At 41.5% G+C, this 17,843-nt stretch overlaps 2 protein-coding genes across 3 annotated transcripts in view; one reads left to right on the top strand and one right to left on the bottom strand.

Annotated features, from left to right (window-relative positions):
* Window positions 1-427: 427 nt before the first annotated feature.
* CASP6 (caspase 6) lies at window positions 428-10,110 on the top strand. Its single transcript, XM_054203734.1, has 8 exons — window positions 428-567; window positions 2,454-2,495; window positions 3,216-3,258; window positions 5,253-5,399; window positions 5,829-5,905; window positions 6,360-6,535; window positions 8,724-8,880; window positions 9,517-10,110. Exons 1-8 carry the CDS (start codon window positions 537-539, stop codon window positions 9,753-9,755), a joined length of 912 nt encoding a protein of 303 aa, XP_054059709.1. The 5' UTR covers window positions 428-536; the 3' UTR covers window positions 9,756-10,110.
* A 1,287-nt stretch (window positions 10,111-11,397) lies between these two features.
* MCUB (mitochondrial calcium uniporter dominant negative subunit beta) overlaps window positions 11,398-17,843 on the bottom strand; it is a 52,411-nt gene continuing 45,965 nt past the window's right edge. For both annotated transcript variants that reach the window (XM_054204166.1, XM_054204167.1), the window contains exons 4-8: window positions 15,483-15,587; window positions 15,081-15,241; window positions 14,041-14,244; window positions 12,547-12,663; window positions 11,398-11,589 (exon numbers count right to left, since the gene is read on the bottom strand). In XM_054204166.1, coding sequence (XP_054060141.1) covers window positions 11,512-11,589; window positions 12,547-12,663; window positions 14,041-14,244; window positions 15,081-15,241; window positions 15,483-15,587 — 665 coding nt within the window. In that variant the 3' untranslated portion in view covers window positions 11,398-11,511. The remainder of the gene's footprint in view (window positions 11,590-12,546; window positions 12,664-14,040; window positions 14,245-15,080; window positions 15,242-15,482; window positions 15,588-17,843) is intronic.

The following is a 17,843-nucleotide window of genomic DNA, read 5'->3' as shown; positions in this document are numbered from 1 at the left end:
GAGTATGTGCCTTTAAATGGACTTTTAATACAGTTTTGAAAAAATCTCAATTTTGTAAACGTAGCAGCTTCTCACCTTATTTCAGGAGGATGATTTTGCGTGTGACAGCGCCCTTAGCGACACACGGTCACTAAAGCACCCATCACAGGAATACAGATAACGCGTGAGCACCTTAAAAAACCATAGGAGACGCTTTAACGCATCACCCTTCGATGTCCCGGCTGACGATGTTCGACGGCAGCCGGCCCTCGCCACCTCCCGGGCAGATTTACCTTTTCCAGTGCTCCCGCCCGCCGGCAGCCCCGGGAAAGCCCTGCAGGCCCCCGGCCGCCCCTCCGCCGCCGGCTGCCGCTGCCTCCCGCCCCGGCCACCGGCACCGCGCGGCCCTCCCCCCCCCGCCTCCCGCCCCGTTTCTTACGGAGGACAGGGCGGTAAAGGCTCTGCCCCCGAGGGGGTGCCTGGGCCGGGCTGAGGAGGCGGGCCGGCCCCGGGAAGGCGCGGCGCTGAAGGGAGCGGAGCTGCCTCCGTCGGCGGGAATGGCGGGCTCGGAGCAGCAGCAGCCGGCAGGTAGGTAGGTAGGTAGGTAGGTGGGCGGGTAATGGCGGCCGCCCCCACGGTTGGGGGATGTCGGTTGTTCGGCGGCTTCCGACCGTTAACGATCGCGGCGGTCCCCAGGCCGCCCCCGCGCTCTGGCGACAGGGCTTCCAACCCGGCCCGCGGCGGGCACCGATCGCCCGCCGCCGGGGAAGAGCGGGAGCGGGGAGTCTTTGGGAGGGTGGTGCGGGGAGAGGAGCCTCCCCCCTCGGCTGGAAGAGCGCTGCCACCTTGCAGGGGAGCGCGGCCGTCGCTTCCCTTCCGAGAAGGAAGGGGAGCGGGGAAAGGCGGCCGGCGGGGAGAAGGACGGCGCGGAGGCGGCCGCCAACGCGGAAGTGGATTCCCCTCGCTGAGGGGAAAGTCCCCCCGCCATGGCCGCGGGAGTGGAACGGCGGGAACCCGGCCCGGTCTCCGGGGGAGAGCGGGGAAACGGGGCGGCTCTGTCAACACAGACGAAAACCATGATAAAAAGGGGGGAAAACACTGCGGCCAGGCGGGGTTCGGGTGCCCAGGAAGGTGTAGCAGGAGGTCAAGAGGGGAGAGCAGCAGCTAAACCTGTGAGGGTTTGGTTCCCGAAGATGCCGTTAGGCTTACATATAATTTTTTTTTGGGTGGGGTACCATTTGGTTACTGCTATTTTCAAAATGCTATGCCCTTTGGCCTCAGTGGTAGACCTATTGAGATTAAAACGTAACCAGGGAAACATGCTATCAGGTCCCCGTGTAATCAATCCCGTGCATACCTAATCTTTGATTCCTGTGAAACAATCCATCTTCACGGGACTTAAAACAAGTAAGGAGTCCCACTGAGAGCAATCGGCTTTTAGAAGAAACAGAAAGCTTTTCATAAATCATCGTAATTTAAGTAGTGTTTACTTGAACGGAGCCGCAATATGACAGCGGCAATGGAAAGCTAAAGACTGGGAACTGACTGAACAGGAAGACCATCTTTCCCTAGTTTCCTTTGGCCCAAGAATTCTGCTCTTCCTGTGTCTACATGACATCATTTTCTGTCCAAAAGTTTAATGACTATAACATTTTTATGGTCTGTTGTGGTTTTTTGGGGGTGGATTAACCCCTCCCCCCCTTAAATTGAGACAAAAGCATCAGCCAGATCTCAGGTACACAAGCAAAAATACAGTGTAAATTTAAACATACAGATGCAGTCTGGCTTCATATTATCAACAGAGCCACAGGCATAGGTATTGTTGTTATCTACACTCATTTTTCAGCACTTCTATCATTAATCTGATTTACATGTTCTATTTCAAGCAAACTGAAATAGCTCTTTTTGTGCACTCAGGTGATAATTGTAAGACTCAGCACTTGAAAGAATGATTGATATTTGCCAGTAGGAAATTTACATGTAAATAGTAACACTTAGAAGCACTAAGCGTTACTAAGAAGTGACTTCCTTTGAGCCACCCCCTCCTGTGCCATGGTGTGGTCTATGGTCTAAATTTCTCTACGTTTATTCTAATGTCTTTCATAGAATCACAGAATGTGTTGGGTTGGAAGGGACCTTTAAAGGTCATCTAGTCCAACTGCCCTGCATTAACCAGGGATATCTTTAACTAGATCAGGTTGCTCAGAGCCTCATCAAGGCTGGCCTTGAATGTCTCCAGGGATGGGGCCTCCACCACCTCTTTGGGTAACCTGTTCCAGTGTCTCACCACCCTTTCTGAACTATTCTTCTCACCTTTTTGAACTTCTCTTATCAATACATAGCTACATTTGCTTTGCAAAAGGCTTTAATCAGATGTGAAAAACAGACATGAAAAGGTAGTATGGTGGTATTGTATATACAAAGTAGTTTGTAAAATGTACGTATACATGACCCATCTTCTCTTCTAATTGCAGGCCATGTCCAGTTGGATAGCAGACCTACATTAACCACCGCAGGTACAGTATATATAGTAAATAGTTTTCATAATGTGGTAGTTAGTCTCCATCAGTAGTAGTAGGAGCTGTGATTTTATAGCCCATTGAGATGTTTAAGCAAAAGGAATAAATATTTTGACCTAACCATCTGCAAGCCTTCAGTTCTGTGTGCTCCCAAGATGTGCATGTTCCCTGTTGTTCCCACAATGTTACCTTTATGTGCATTCTGTTACTGGAGGGACTTACGTCTGTATCTTGCATCTTCTGAGTTGTCATTAGCTATACATACTGTTACACTACCTGCCATGACTCATATGCTGAATCCAGCCTCAAAGCAAATGCTCAGCTTTGCATTAGCAGCATTACTGAAATAAATGAAACACCAGTGTATTTTTAGATTATGTAAAATTGTAACTATTGAGTTAGAGTCTCTGTTTCAATAAATACAGACAGCTAATTATGTAAAATAGTGACCTCTGAATAGGTCTATATAGATACAGATACACAGACAGATATAAAATATGCATGTTTTGACTATCTAAAATGCAGACTGTTGGGAGTCAGAACTTTTACAACAGCCTCCAAAAGCTGTGGGTGCAAACAAATGTTTAACTGCATGCCTACTTACCTGATGTGTGAATGAGTTTCACTCAGAAACTTCAAGGCTGGGTGCACAAGTTCAAATTGTTTCTTTTTAATGAATGATTTAGTGGCTAAATCACTTTTTGATCTCTCTAACAGATGGAAATCAGAACATCACAGAAGTAGATGCACTTGATATAAGGTAAAGTTCTGATGGCAATGACAGAGAGATGGCTCATGGCATTGAGATCAGCGCAGGGTTTTCTGATTTTTGTTAAGAATGTGACTGGATTATCCAACTCAACTCCACCCACTTACAGAACACATTTCTAGTTTTAGCTACACCAGACATAGAACCACCCTTCTTATCATGAAGGCATGCAGAAGGAACTCTTAGGAGTGTACTCCTTATATGTTAGGCAACGTACAGACACTGTGGCAAAAATACCATCACAACCTAAGGAACAATTGAGCAGACTAGGTGACAGTGCTGCACTAGAATACGTTCCTCTAGAAGAATGGCAAAGGGGCTACAGGATAGTGATTCCATGAATTTTTCCTACCCCACCTTACAACACCATCTAGCCCTGGAAAGGGTAAACTACCTCCCTGATAACTTCCTTAGCCTCACCCACTCAGTGAATACAGCTGAGCAGAGGAAGAACTATTTCGGGAACCATCCTTCAATGGTCATTCACAGGATCCAGGGACCTAACTGTCCAAAACCCCTACTAGCCCTATATCTAGCTGACTCCTAAGGAAGATAAATTGCCAAAATCTGAGTAAGCTGTTACTGGTACAGGTGAAATACTCATAATTCCAGGGCTAAAGTTTCTCATCTTTGCATTTTATCATGTTAAGTACTTGAATTGGGGAGAGTGTGATAAAGTACCCCACTTAAATTTTCTTATTGGTTATCCAGACAACGTTGTAGAAACCCACAGATTTTGAACCAGAATTCCTGTTCCCTGTTTGAATTCTTATGCAGATATTACAGAGGTGCTTTATTAAGGGGCTTCTCATAATAAAGTGGAGAAGCAGAAATAGTTTACGGGCTGCTCATTTTGTAGTGAAACAAAAGCATTTTGCTGATGAAACTGCAATCTTTAAGTAATGTCTGCAGGCAAATATTCTAAGCAACTCTTTCCACCACTTGCACCAAAAGTGAACATTCCATAGCAGGAAAAAAACAAACAGTAACATGCCAAATGTTACTGGACTGTCATTCTGTGCATCTGTAGCACTGGCCTTGTCTATTGCCAGAAGCATTTTAGTTTCTACTCCCTGCACTGATATGTCTTATCTACAAAAGCAGTAAGATTGTCTGCTTTGTCTCTCAAAATACATGCCAACACTTGGAAACAACCTTTTGGGTCCAAGTGTAAAGTCCATAGCGTGCTATCACAGACTTCTATGTTGTGTTTTGCTCATAAAACAATAAAATTACTGAATGCTACTCCAAACACACAGGTGCTCCATATGTTTGTTGCCATGATGAAGTCCTCTTCTTAGAAGCTGGGTCAGTCATTCGTCCTGTCCTTCAGAACAACACTGTCCTTCAGCTTTAGGATTTTTTTGGCTGGTTGCTAAAAACTTAGATGAACAGTTGTATCATCATAGCTTTCATTTTGTTAGGGTAAATAACACAAACTTCTTCCCCTTTTGCGAGATACACTGTGCATACCACCTCATCACTGGTTTACAGTCTATTGGTTATGATGCAGCACTCGGTTTAGTTAGAAGAACTTGAAGCAAATCTCAGACAGCTACAGTTCCAAACAAGTACATACGCACTATCTAATTACGTTAAAATAATATTTAGCTAAACACATAACAGAGAACTGGAGCCAACTCTAAAGTGCACTGTTATACGCCTTACTGTGTTACTAATGAGACAGCCTCCTGACAAGAGAAAATACAAATACATTGTAGAGAAACTGTTCAACCTACCTGAGAGAGCCTAGTACACACCCAACACTTGTTTCTACTGAATTGCTTAACATGCCCAAGCTTTTCAAAAAGACCTAGCAATTTAAGCTCTTCCTAAAATATTGCACATTTTGAGGTCTTGTCTTCTGAAATTGGATCACGGAAGTCTCTAGTCAATTAAAAAATCTCAGCTAGCAAGAATTCAGGAAGGGAATTCAATTGGCCATTAACTCATTTATCAAGAATGTTTCCCGTCTCTGGCAACAGACAAACACTTGATCCTGCAGTGCGATACAAAATGAACCATCAAAGAAGAGGAGTTGCGTTAATCTTCAATCATGAGCACTTCTTTTGGCATTTGAGGCTGACAGACAGACGTGGGACTCTTGCAGACAGAAACAATCTGAAACGCAGGTAAGAAAGTTGGTTTCTCTATTCAAGCTTAAAAAGCTAAACTTCAGAAATTATGGTCAAATAGGAAGTAACCTAAGTAAGTCTTACATTTAAACATAGAACAAAAGATTTTGCAGACATCAGCACATATGCAACTTTGGCAAAGAAAGTGATAATAAAAAAGCTTAAGCCACAGTCCTTTGAGTCACAGAACTGCTGGCACAAGTCCTATGATTTCAGCGTGTCCAGACCTCTCTTAGGACAAACTCTTTGAAGTAACTTTGAAGTAAGACACCAGTTTGAGCTCAAAATCAAGTTTAGTAGGTTTTTTCCATAAATAATGCATAAAAATGAATATTCATTCTGTCACAGGGAAAGCAACTGAGTTGGTAGCAACTGACATATAATTTGAGCAAGATTTTTACTGATACTGATGTGTTTTAACAATAGTTTGACAGACCTCGGATTTGAAGTCAGAGATTTTGATGATCTGAAAGCAGAAGATGTACTGCAGAAAATTTCTGAAGGTAGGAGACTATATATCGGTTATGTCTAACTATTTGTAGCAGAATTTCCAGGTATCTTTTCTTCTGTTCTTTCTGTTCAACTAACTTAAGATAATTTCTGTGCATAAGGGAGCTGTTTAACATTAGGAGGACTTAAGGATTAGACTTCAGATAATTTTATTGCAATGTAAGTGAAGCTTCTGTGGAGAGAATTAATGAAGTCGCTAAGAGCTGAAAGAAAGTACCTGCAGCTGGGAGAAGTTAGTAACATTCTTCTTTTTCCTTGTAGTGACCCTTAACGTTCAGCCATGTTGAATCATTGCACCTTCAAATCTCTACACTGTTACACTATCTGAAAACAGGGCTCATTTGAAGAAGGACTGATTGGAGATTAAATTATATGATAAAAATGTACAATGTTTTTTAAACTTGAAGATCACTGTTTAGTCATCTAAACACCACTTGACTATTTCAGCCTCTAAGGATGACCACAGCAACGCTGACTGCTTTGTTTGTGTGTTCCTGAGTCATGGTGAGAATGATCATGTTTATGCGTATGACGCCAAAATCAAAATTGAGACAATCACTGACATGTTCAAAGGAGACAAGTGTCAGAGTCTGGTAGGAAAACCAAAGATTTTTATCATTCAGGTAAGATGTCTGTTTCTGAATTCAGTGAAGTTAACACTCACCTATGTCTTCTTGTAATACAGAAGTCAGTTTTCCTGATACAGTCTTTCCACAAGGGAAAGTTTTTGCATCTTTAGGAAAGAAGGTATGGAAAACTGTTCCTTAAAGGCATTTAAGACAACAATTCTTCTCTTTTTTAAGAAAAACCTTTATGTACACAAGTGTTAATACTATGATTCTAGCTGTATTTAATAAAAAGTAATTTTATGAAGAGCAACCCAAATTAAGCCCATGTCGGATTGACTGTCGGTGTATACATATTTAATGGCAGAGAATCCAGCACCGTTTTTTTGAGAAAGTTGTGTACAGCCTCAGCTCAGTTCCTACTGCTCAGACCTCACAGCCCTAGGCTAGGCTGAAGAAGGCTATCAAACCTCCTTACCTTCACTGTTTCCTTCCAGGCAAGTCCCTTTACCTAATCCTTACAGAAGTTGTTTTTTATGAGTTTTTTGTTTGGTTGGTTTTGGTGGTGGTGATGTTTTTTTCTGATTTTCTTGATTTTTTTGTCTCGTTTCTTTTCTGTCTATGACCAATACTTAGCAACTCTGTAGAATTTAAAGAATCCATTTAACGTTTTATTGTCTCAGAAATACTGCTTGTACTAAGTGGTCAAATAAAGCCCATATGTAACCTCCTGTTTCAGGATAACGCCAAGTTGGAAGGGACCTCAGGAGGTCTCTGGTCCAGCCTCCTGTTCAAAGCAGAGTCAGTTATGGGGTCAAACCAGGTTACGCAGCGCTTTATCCCATGTTTATCCAGATTACAATTAGCAAACTCAAATGAGAACCTGGCCTTCAGCAGATTATAATTGTGGTAGTTTATAGAGTAATTCTAAGAATTACCTTTTTTTTCAAATGAAAGCTCCCTTAGGCACAAGGCTGCTACAAGAATCAGCACATTGTTAATTCATCTTTCACTAGGACTCATTCGGCTTTGATTTTTTTTTAACCAGATGCCAAAGATGGAAAAATATTTCCGTATTTCAATTTTAAGTTATAAGTAATACTTGGAAACATATATACTCATCAAAAACCAAAGCAACTTAGTTCATCAACTGAGTTCTTTTACAGCACAATCAGCATTGCATTTATCTGTGGAAATCAGAGGAAACAGCAAGGACAGAATTTCATCAGTGTAAATGAAAGAAGATTTTCATGTTTCTCTCTTTCGTGATAGTTCTTAAGTAATGCTCCTTACCTACTTTGTATATTTTGAGTGTGTTTTTACCTTCTGATCCTCCGTATATGGCCTTTCTGCAACACTGACAATACTGGGCTCACTTACTGGCTTCTCACAAAAAAGCCCTCCCTCAACATTTGAGACTGAGCTAAGAGCAGAAGTGTGACAGCACAGAATGACAGCTGTGCTTCAGAGCATTTATTAAACACTGCCTTGCCAACAGGTCTGAGGGAGGCGATTCCTCCCCTCTACTCAGCACTGGCGAGGCTGCATCTGCAGTACTGTGTCCAGTTCTGGGTTCCTCAGTACAAGAAAGATACGGACTTAGTGGATTGAGTCCTGCAAAGGGCCACAAAGATGATTAAGGCACTGCAGCGTCTCTCACGAGGAGAGGCTGAGAGAGCTGGGACTGTTCAACTTGGATGAGATGGCTAAAGGGAATGTTATCAATGTTATAAATACCTGGTGGGAGGGAATAAAGAAGAAGAAGCCAGGCTCTTTTCAGTGCTGCCCAGTGAGAGGACAGGAGGCAACTGGCACAAATTGAACACATGAAATTCCATCTCAACACAGGGAAACACTTTTTTACTGTGAGGGTGGTCAAACACTCAAGAGGTCATCCAGAGAGATTGTGGAGTCTCCGTATATGAAGATACTCAAAAGCTGACTGGACATAGTCCTGGACAACCTGCTCTAGCTAACCCTGCTTGAGCCAGGGGTGTTGCATTAGGTGATCTCAAGAGGTCGCTTCCAATCTCAGCAATTCTGTGATCATCTCAGAGCTTTCGCTGGACTTAGTCACCAATATTTTAATTAATAGAGAAGTAAATGGGTCTTCAGGAATCCAGACTCACGACAATGTAGCACACCTAACTGAACCAGAAGTCCCCTCTGGTTAGTGTCAGAAGTATCATATTAACATCGGTGAACTTGGCAGAGGTGAAAGCATAACAATACTTCTCATCAACAGGCATGTCGAGGCGATAAACATGACGATCCAGTTCTTGTTGAGGATTCAATAGACAGTCGTGATGCATCCATTGTCAATGAGACTGAAGTGGATGCAGCTGGTGTCTATACCCTGCCTGCTGGTGCAGACTTTATCATGTGCTACTCTGTGACTCAAGGTGAGTTCTAATATTTTACACCTGATGTCTGCTTCACTGTAACAAGCTTGAACGCTTCTTCATTCTTCCATTCTTCTCCATTCTTCCAAAATAATGAGTGCAGTTCCAGGTCATCTGTTTTGCATGTCTGGAAAGTGACATCTCATCTGGGAAAGAGCCTCACATGTTAAGGAAAAAGTGAAAATAAACTATTAAGGTTGCAGTTAATTTGCCATGCAGAAACAGTCTCATCATAATCTTGCTGCTGAGCCGTCTGCTGACAGCAAGTGTTTCCATCTTTTCCAGGATTGTAAGATTCTGGTGGCTTATAAATTTGCTTGGACTACATGGCTGTCTTCTCCAGTCCTCCATGTATCTTGTCCTCAGTCCCATCTGCTCTCTTGTAATGTGCAGATACAATCCTGTAAAGCTACCCACTCCCTGAACCAAGCTCCTCTTGGCTGAGCACTGTAAGTGACCTCAAAGCCATTTCCCATCTACAATTTCCAATGAAATCACATAATTGGCTAAGAAAGATTTACACCTGTTAGTAATCCCTTCTGTATGCAGCTAGCGAGCAGTACCTCTCATCAATATTTTTCAAGTGGCATCGCTGCTTAAATTTGGATATAACTTTATGTTTCTGTTCTATAATAGGTTACTTTTCTCATCGTGAAACTGTAAATGGCTCCTGGTACATTCAAGATTTGTGTGAGGCACTTAGGAAGCACGGCTCTTCCTTGGAGTTCACAGAACTTCTTACTGTCGTTAACAGGAAAGTATCTTATCGCGAAGTGGGTACGTGCAGAGACATTAATGCTATAGGAAAAAAACAGATTCCCTGTTTTGCATCAATGTTAACTAAAAAATTGTATTTTCACCCAAAATCTAAGTAGATTGTTACTTAACAATGACAACCATTAACTAATACTGCAGAAGTGATAAATACACCATGTTAGTTCAGGAGACTAATATTCTATAAGACTTTGCAAAAAACACTGGGATCAAACATTATGGTTTGTATATATAGTAATTTCTGAAATCTTAAAGCAATTTTATAGCTAGTAGTACAGCTCTATTCATCTCAGGGAATTTGTGAAAAGCTGACTGGTGCAAAACTATTAAAAGGTGCTCGGAATTTATTGAAATTGGTACTCTATAGATTTTTTTTTTTCTTAAAAGCTTTTTGCTTGATTGCCATCTAACTGTGGCACATTTTACTATTTCTAAAACATTTCAAGTGTCACATTAGATTAGTGAGCTAATCTAGTGAGCTAAAAACCAAGAGCACAGTTTACGGGGAATATCTTCATAGAGCATCTTTTTAAGCTTGTGGACAACAGTATCCACCTTCCAATTTTTGTCAATTTATAGCTTTTTAGACATTTTTTATTTTCTCTCAACACTAAAAAGGAACTTAATTCCTTGAGTACAATTGCAGCGTTAGTATAGATAAATGGCTTCTTTTTGCTTGCACATCATTTACGTTTGGGGCACAATTAAAGCTTGCTGGTGCTTTGCATCCTCAGGAGAAAAGCAAGCAGTAGTGAAATGAGACCACGTACAGCTTGCTTAGGATGGCTTTGGCTAAGCTCACCTTGTACATATCTCTAAAGCTAAAGCAAATCATGTCAAGGTTCCAGGTTCACTTACAACTGCTGGACATCTCTAGGCAGCTCTGCAAAATACAACATATGCAAACCTTCATACTTCAGGCCTTGGTGTTGGATCAGCCTCTTCCTCCCCTTGGCCCCAGAGGAGATCAGCCGTACACCGTCATGGTGTATATAAAATCCATAGTGCCTTTGTCACCACAGGATTGTTACTCCTGCAGCATCAGTAATTTCAATGATACTTACTAGAAGCGGATATTTCTTTTATTATTTTTTACATTATTGGTACATACGCTTAACTCTGGGGGACAATGGAGAACTCAAGCTGAGAAAAGTATCTTAATCCACTTTCCTGGGTATAGAAGAATTGATTTACTGGTTCCGCTTTAGTTAAATCTTTTCATATACTATGTTCTGAGTCACAGATGTTAAATCTTACTATGGCTACTTTTAACCTTTGTATAAATCATGAATGTATACATTTGAATGTTTTGATAAATTCTTTCAATAAAATGCAACAGTGAAACATAAACGATTTTATAGTAAATGAGTGTGATATATCTTACTTTCCCAGCAATATTTACTAAAAAAGCTTACTTGTAATGCAAGTCTAACCTCCACCAGTGGTGTTAGATTGGAGTCAAAGCACAGAGCTAGGGAAAGGAAAATAGCGATTTCAGGGGAAAAAAATCCTTAATACTCAATGCAGAAAATTATTCTGCGATCTACTGTTGTGCTATAGTAAATAGGCGTAAAAAGACAGCCCTTGTTCTATAAAACATGCCTGTTGTTTTACTAGCAGGCAGAATGCCTCAAGTTTACTAATGAGATTTGATAAATATCTTAAAGATGTTTGCTTCAGCAGCTTCTTTGTAGTATTTAAAAAAAAACAAAACAAACAAACCCAAACCATCAAGTGACCGAATCATTTTTATAGATATTTATTGCAACTTTCAAAACTATAGTGGTCAAAAATACCCAGTTTCTGTTGAGTGACTAAATGTTTGAAAGGGCAATTCTAATATATACAAAACCAAAGTCAGTCCTTGTCACTGATTTCCTGGATGGGAAGCCTCAGGTGCAGAGGTTGGCGCAGGCGCCTCAGGGATTCTTCTGCCTGCCAGGGCAAGAAAGAGTGAGAGTTCATCCTGCTGCAGCCCTCTCTTTCCTCCTCCTCTTTCACACGTCCAGGATCTTTCCATTCTCAGAAGGCATTGGTCGTGCACAAGAAACCAAACCAATCAAATGGAGGATGCTGAACGTTTACAGACCTGCTCAGGTCACTCAGCCAGTCTCCAGAGAGAAGCATGTGCCCTGCCCGTCCACCCACTCCCCAAGGTATTGTTTTCCTGAAATTACAATTACAAAATTCATACTCAAAGGCTACTGAAGAGGCATCAAACTCCAGCCTTGCGCCAAACGTGGCTCATGAAATGATACCCTGAACCACAGGTCTTGAACTACAATGCCGGGTAGTTTCAATTTTCTGTTACAAGCCATTGAACACAGGGCTGGGCGAGTAAGAATTGAGGAGTGGGATCTGCTACATTTTTTTCATGAAGATTACAAAGTTTCTCCCAGGCACACACACCACCACCTTTAACAGAATATGGGTGACTGGATGCAAATCTAAGCCTTTTACCTGAGGAACAGGATTAAGATGTCAAATGCTGAACTCTACAAGACAGTCTCCTTCCAAGGAAAGGAGGGGACTGTGTTACCACAGCAGCGCAGCAAACACACTGTCATCGAAAGCAATACAGCTATTCTATTAAAATGGCCAAAAATGCAACATATTCAAGTATGCAAAAAATGGACATGTAGGGCTGATAAACTGACTTGTTTGTTTTAAATTAAATTCATGAAAGTCTCCCTTTCTGATGACTTGCTGAAGTAGTTTATGGCAAACACTATGGTTATTTAAACAGCTCAAACTGGCTGATAAGCAATAAATGCACTGTTTGTTTTGAATGTACGTAACAAACCTTGAGGTCAATTTTCTATTAGCTGAGAGTTTACCGAAAAAGTCTTAACCCAGAGGCTACCTCATTATTTAAGGACTGTATTTAAATACCTCTGCTAGGTCTTCTTTGAGCTTGTTGTATCGTTCCACATTAAAATGCCGTTTTTTGGATTTCCGGTAGAAGTAGTGGAGGAACTGCCTGTCTTTAGCATCAGGGTAAACGTAGTCCTGGTGGAGAAAGCAGAGCACATATTTGGGGTTAGCAAGAAAACTGGGTAGAGGTCAGAAGATTATCTGTGCAAATGAGTTTTCAATAGAAATTCAGCCTATTTCAGGAAGATTTATCTAGTTCAACACAGACATATGTTAAGAGGATACGTATGAAGTTATGCCCTTAGAGGTCATTAAGGGCCTTTTAGACACATGGCAGGAATAATTTCTATTGTGCCTAAAGGAATTTTTAATCATAATAAAGACATAGTGTCATCTTTATGACTGGAGCCATCTGAGTCAACGGACACTACTTCCAAGGAGTCAGAGAAAGTTCAGCTACTAGTTCTCAAAGACTTATTTGAAAGTCTCAAGCAATGGTGCCAGCAGCTGTTCAAAAAAGCCAAGCTGTAACCTCTTTATCTATTCATATACAAAAAGTAGGAATGCCTTAGCCCTTCTTCAAAACCAGTGAGAAGGAGTAAAACTGGCATTCAGAGCCAGCTGTTTATAAAAACACGACACATCTCCCATTTTCACTACAGGAACCTGGTTTTTCAGGAGCTCTATAGATCCATCGGTATTACGGAAGGAAGCCTTGGCTACTCTTCCACATACCTCCATAACAAAGAGTTTCAAGTCACAGAAAGCGTGTCTTCTTTGTGAGTAAAATACAGAGCTAAAACAGGAAAAAGAAACATTCCTTGAGGTCTTACGGGCGTTCCAGGACAAGTCTGTATTGTGCAGCTCAGTTAAGGTCTGGGTTTTTTGTTACTCAACAAACCTTTCTTCTTCTAAACAGTCCCTGTTACCTGCCCCATTTCAGCTGTCCTAGATTTACTGCCATTCATTCAAAGTCAAGGAAAAGCAATGAGATTATGAAGAACAAAGCAATAACATATTTTCAGGCACTAAATTAGGTATATTTCAACAATGCAACTGCCAGATTTCCAAACAGTTTGGCACCCTGCACCATTTATGCATAAACTCCAGCCAAAAAAAAACCACAGTGATTTGTTTCCTGGCCTGCTGTAAGGCAGCATTCACAAACTGTCACAGCACCACTAGTGCTGTGATCTACAAAAAGTTACAGTAAAAAGATAGACTTCTTTCATCGCTTTTCATTCCCTAGCTTATGAAACCTTACAGATAGTAGTTATGCTCAGCAGCTGGTCTGCCGTTCACATGTAACAGCACCTGGCTTGACTTCGCACAATGTATTGACTTCGCACAATGTAATGTTTGTATGCAGACCCATTAGGGATCAAACAAGTCCCTGTCTGATGGCAAGGCTACTTATTGAACTATATTTTCATCAGAGCCCAAACATTGTGATTTTCAGAGTCAGTTTTCCTCCTTTACAACAGTCCAGACATTTACGAAATGAGGACTTACCTGTCTAGTAAGAACAAAGTAGGCATAGAACGCCATGGCACTCCCGTAAGTGATAAAGTATGTGACCGGCTCCATGATGTCCCAGGAATAGACCCACCAAGTGAGCCAGGCCAGCGCTCCCCCTTGTGTTGACATCAGAGCTAAGCCAACCCATAGGAGCCTGGAGGTCTTTGCATCTGCACTGTCCATGATTCTGGCTTTCATCTAAGGAAAAGAAACATAGAAACCTGTTCAAGCAAACATGGGTGCAACTGGTGAGAAGCTCCTCAACTATGTTTTCTCCTGCTGGGCTAGACCCTTTTTCAGAATCTTTTACTGACTCCTCTTACTGACTTACCCTATAGAGAAAGAAAGGACTGAAATCCAAGGGCAGCTGGACCTGGTTGTTGTGCCCCAAGAAATCCTGCTTTTAATCCCTGCTCTCCACTACTAGGGATTTATGTCTACTGGATTTCCATTTACTGTTCAAGGCAGCTCTGGTTAATGTTGAGGCTGGTCCTCACAAAGCAGGTCTGAAGCCAAGGAAAAGCCTGTCCACTCTGTCAGGTTCTTTCTGGCTGCCTCTCCTCACGCTGGGTTAGCCTGGCCTGCCCTAGAGCAACATTCATACCTTCCCGTCTTGGATTATGGCAACCGTTAGTCCAAACAATTTGTCTTGCTGCCTTGGTGATATAGAAAACCCTTGCCTAAGCCATGGATTATTTCTACCTCACTATTGATTGTTATGTAATGGGCATTCAGAACTCATACAGTAACAAGTGACCAAGTTGACTTTCGATCCCAATGCTAGCTACGCTGAGGCTCGTTCATGACAGCTTTCTCCAGCTGTTGTGGTTTATACCCAGGACATGTGCGTAACAGGAGGGAAAAGAACTGAATTTAAAATAATTTGAATTATATTTGAATTGACCCTTGCTTACATAACAAACAAAACAGACACAGCCTAGCCATTCATGCTGATTTTTTTCTATCGCAGGACTTACTCTTGATGAAAGGAAATGCTTTCAAGTTTAAAACAAAAAGTAACTCCACTTTCCAACCTGTTCAAGAGGCAGCAGCTCTTCTTTCAGATGGTCCAGTTTCTGCAGCAATTCTCTCTCTTTCCTGACCTGGTGGTCTTCTAAATGCAGAGCCACGAACAGTCTGTGAACCAAGGATTTGATGTCTTCCATTTCAGTAGCATGCTCACTACTCAGCTTATCTGAAAAGAAAATGTTTGTCATATAAAACATTTCAGGAACTCACCCTTCTTCACTCTTTCCCCACCTCAAACCCCAAAAAACAAGACCACCCAATGGTTTAAAAGAAAAAAAAAAAAAAAAAAGAAAAAAAAAAAGAGAGAGAGAAATTCCTTTCTCCAGACAGGTTCCTGTTTTCTGAGACTTCCTGTGCCTTTCACTAGATTAAGTGAAATAATCAGAGTTATTAAGCATCGCTCTTACCTCTTACAGGAGGTGACACACTGTATGCTGTGTTGTTGATAACAAGTTTAAAGTCATTCATCAACAAGACCTCCATCAAGGTGGCATCAGAGACCTTGCTACCATCTGCAGGTACAAGAAAGATTTAAGTTCTAAATCATTTATCACAAGGAATCTTAAACATTAGCTGATATCCCTTTGGAAAAGTGCTAGAGTTCTTCATTAACAATGTTTGGAAGGGAACTGTACTTTTAGTAAATCTTGTAACTGATACTAAACAGCAAGGCGGAACACATCAGTGCAGAGTGTGTGCCTGATGCTTTCTCTAGCGCTGTCATTTGGGCTTGTCACTACCATGAGCAGCCTTGCATTTTGACCCATTGTGAAGGGGAGGGCAGAAGAAAAATAAGTCTTGCGTAAAACGGTAACAAACTGCAACATAAAAATCTGCATTTTTGTTTCTCCATCCTCACACAAGTTTGCATCTTCACTAGGACAAAGGGTTTTGGGAAATTAAAAGACCTTCAAAAACCTCATCTTCAGTTACAGATTTATGTCTTTCCTTAAACATGCTCTTCTGGTCAAAAAGAGCAATTCTGGTCAGTGGTGGTGTTCAGATTTTGATTAATGGTACTTGAAATCACTCTGTTTCACTATCAGTTGTGACTAGGAGTTAAGAAATAGATAGCAAGAGTGTCCAGTACAAGGCAGACCAGAAGTCACGGAGGCATTTTCTTTTTTATACAAAAATTTACATGAATGCTATCCCATCAGCAACACAGGGAACAGTCCGAGAAAAGAAAAAAATCATACCTGTTTTCAGTGACTTAAAATCAGGGACAAGGGGGCAACTGTGTGACATTCAATAAGGAAAGCTGGTTGTTGAAGATTTTATCCAGCTTTTATATTTGTTCCTTCTTTTTGTTCCCTCTTTACCATTGCTCTTTGCCAAAGGCCATTTCACCCAAAAGGCAGTACCTGTGTCTGCCTAGGGCTTTGAAAAAATTTGCCACAACTTCGATATATGAAAATACTCTCATCCAACAGCACAGACACACTGCAGCCTTTCTCAGGGCATTCTCACCACAGCACATCTTGCAAGAGGAGTACTCTGGCAACATTTCTGATTTCTTGAACAACAGGAAAAATAGCTGCACCCAAATGAGAAATGCCACAGAGCAGCTGCTCCACAGTGGCTGTTTGACCTGATCTTCCTTTCCCATACAGAAAAAGGGCACCTTCCCCTGCCAAGGGGCGGGCAGTGACAGAAAACAGCAGCTTTACTGCCGAGATGAATAATGATCAGGCTACAAAATATGAAGATTTTTGTATGTAAATATTTGTCGCAGTGCTACTGCCCCAGCTCCTCCATCTGTCCCCACATGCCCACTACAGAAAGGCACCGCAGATAACCCCACACCTGCAATTATTTGTTCACCAGAACTCTGTTCTCGGGCCCCATCTGCTGTAAGTACTGAACTCCAGGAGCTAATGCACCAGCTGGCTCCCCAACTCTGAGTGGGTAGCAAAGCAAACCTGGAAGGCTATCACTTTCAATCCAAAAATCTGAAATTTTAATGTGCCCATCCACTCGTTTCTTTTTCCTTTGTTCTTGCCTTTTTTTTTTTAATAGTCTACTAGAACATCGAAGCTCATTTGCATGTAAATTATTAAGGTGACATTTATAAGTGACATTTAAGCAAAAAATGCTTTTCAAAAGAAGTGCCAGACAGCCTCTTTGTTCTGGATGTGATACAACACCGATTTATTAACCTGTCCAACCTTTAATTAACTGAAAAGCAGAAAAGTCTAGGGGGGGAAGGGAAGGGGGTGAAGGGGGTCGTTTTATTTTAGAAAATTCCCCACAGGCTTTCAGCAAAAGGCTACTTTCCTTCCTATACCTAAGCACAGGTGTTCAAATGTGGACCGAGGGCCACTTTTTGTCTACAGAAGTTTTGCAGGACTAAAATCAAATCTACAGAAAATGAAAGTGAGTCATCATACACAGCACTAATGCTTTCAATTAAGGTTGGGTTTCATTTAATGGCTAAATGACACAGAAGCATCTGCACTAAATCAGGACTTCATAATTTTTCTTTAATAATAAATGTTTAAATTCAACTCTCGGTACTTGACCAAGAGTTTCTCTGTACAGTATCAATTTCCTAATAAATTAAACATCTAAGCTGTTCTCTACCATTATAATAGCCTGGCACTTGAAAAATACAGAGTAGAGAACTGTCACAGTCATTGTTTTAATCAAAGCAGACAATGTTTCTATTCCAAAGTCAGGGGGTGGAGTGGGGTGTGTGCGCATTAAATAGATGAGACAAATGAGGTGAAAAGAGCCCAAATGCCTTTCCGCTTTGGAACCTGCTGCCC

This window comes from Rissa tridactyla, chromosome 5 (assembly GCF_028500815.1).
Source record: "Rissa tridactyla isolate bRisTri1 chromosome 5, bRisTri1.patW.cur.20221130, whole genome shotgun sequence".
Classification (NCBI taxonomy): Eukaryota; Metazoa; Chordata; class Aves; order Charadriiformes; family Laridae; genus Rissa; species Rissa tridactyla.
This window is presented reverse-complemented; position numbering and strand designations above follow the sequence as displayed.

Coding starts and splice junctions, on each gene's coding strand:
- CASP6 (XM_054203734.1), top strand. CDS start 537: ATGGCGGGCTCGGAGCAGCAGCAGCCGGCAG. Junction 3,259..5,252: donor GTAGATGCACTTGATATAAG/GTAAAGTTCTGA, acceptor CTCTGGCAACAG/ACAAACACTTGATCCTGCAG. Junction 6,536..8,723: donor CAAAGATTTTTATCATTCAG/GTAAGATGTCTG, acceptor TCTCATCAACAG/GCATGTCGAGGCGATAAACA.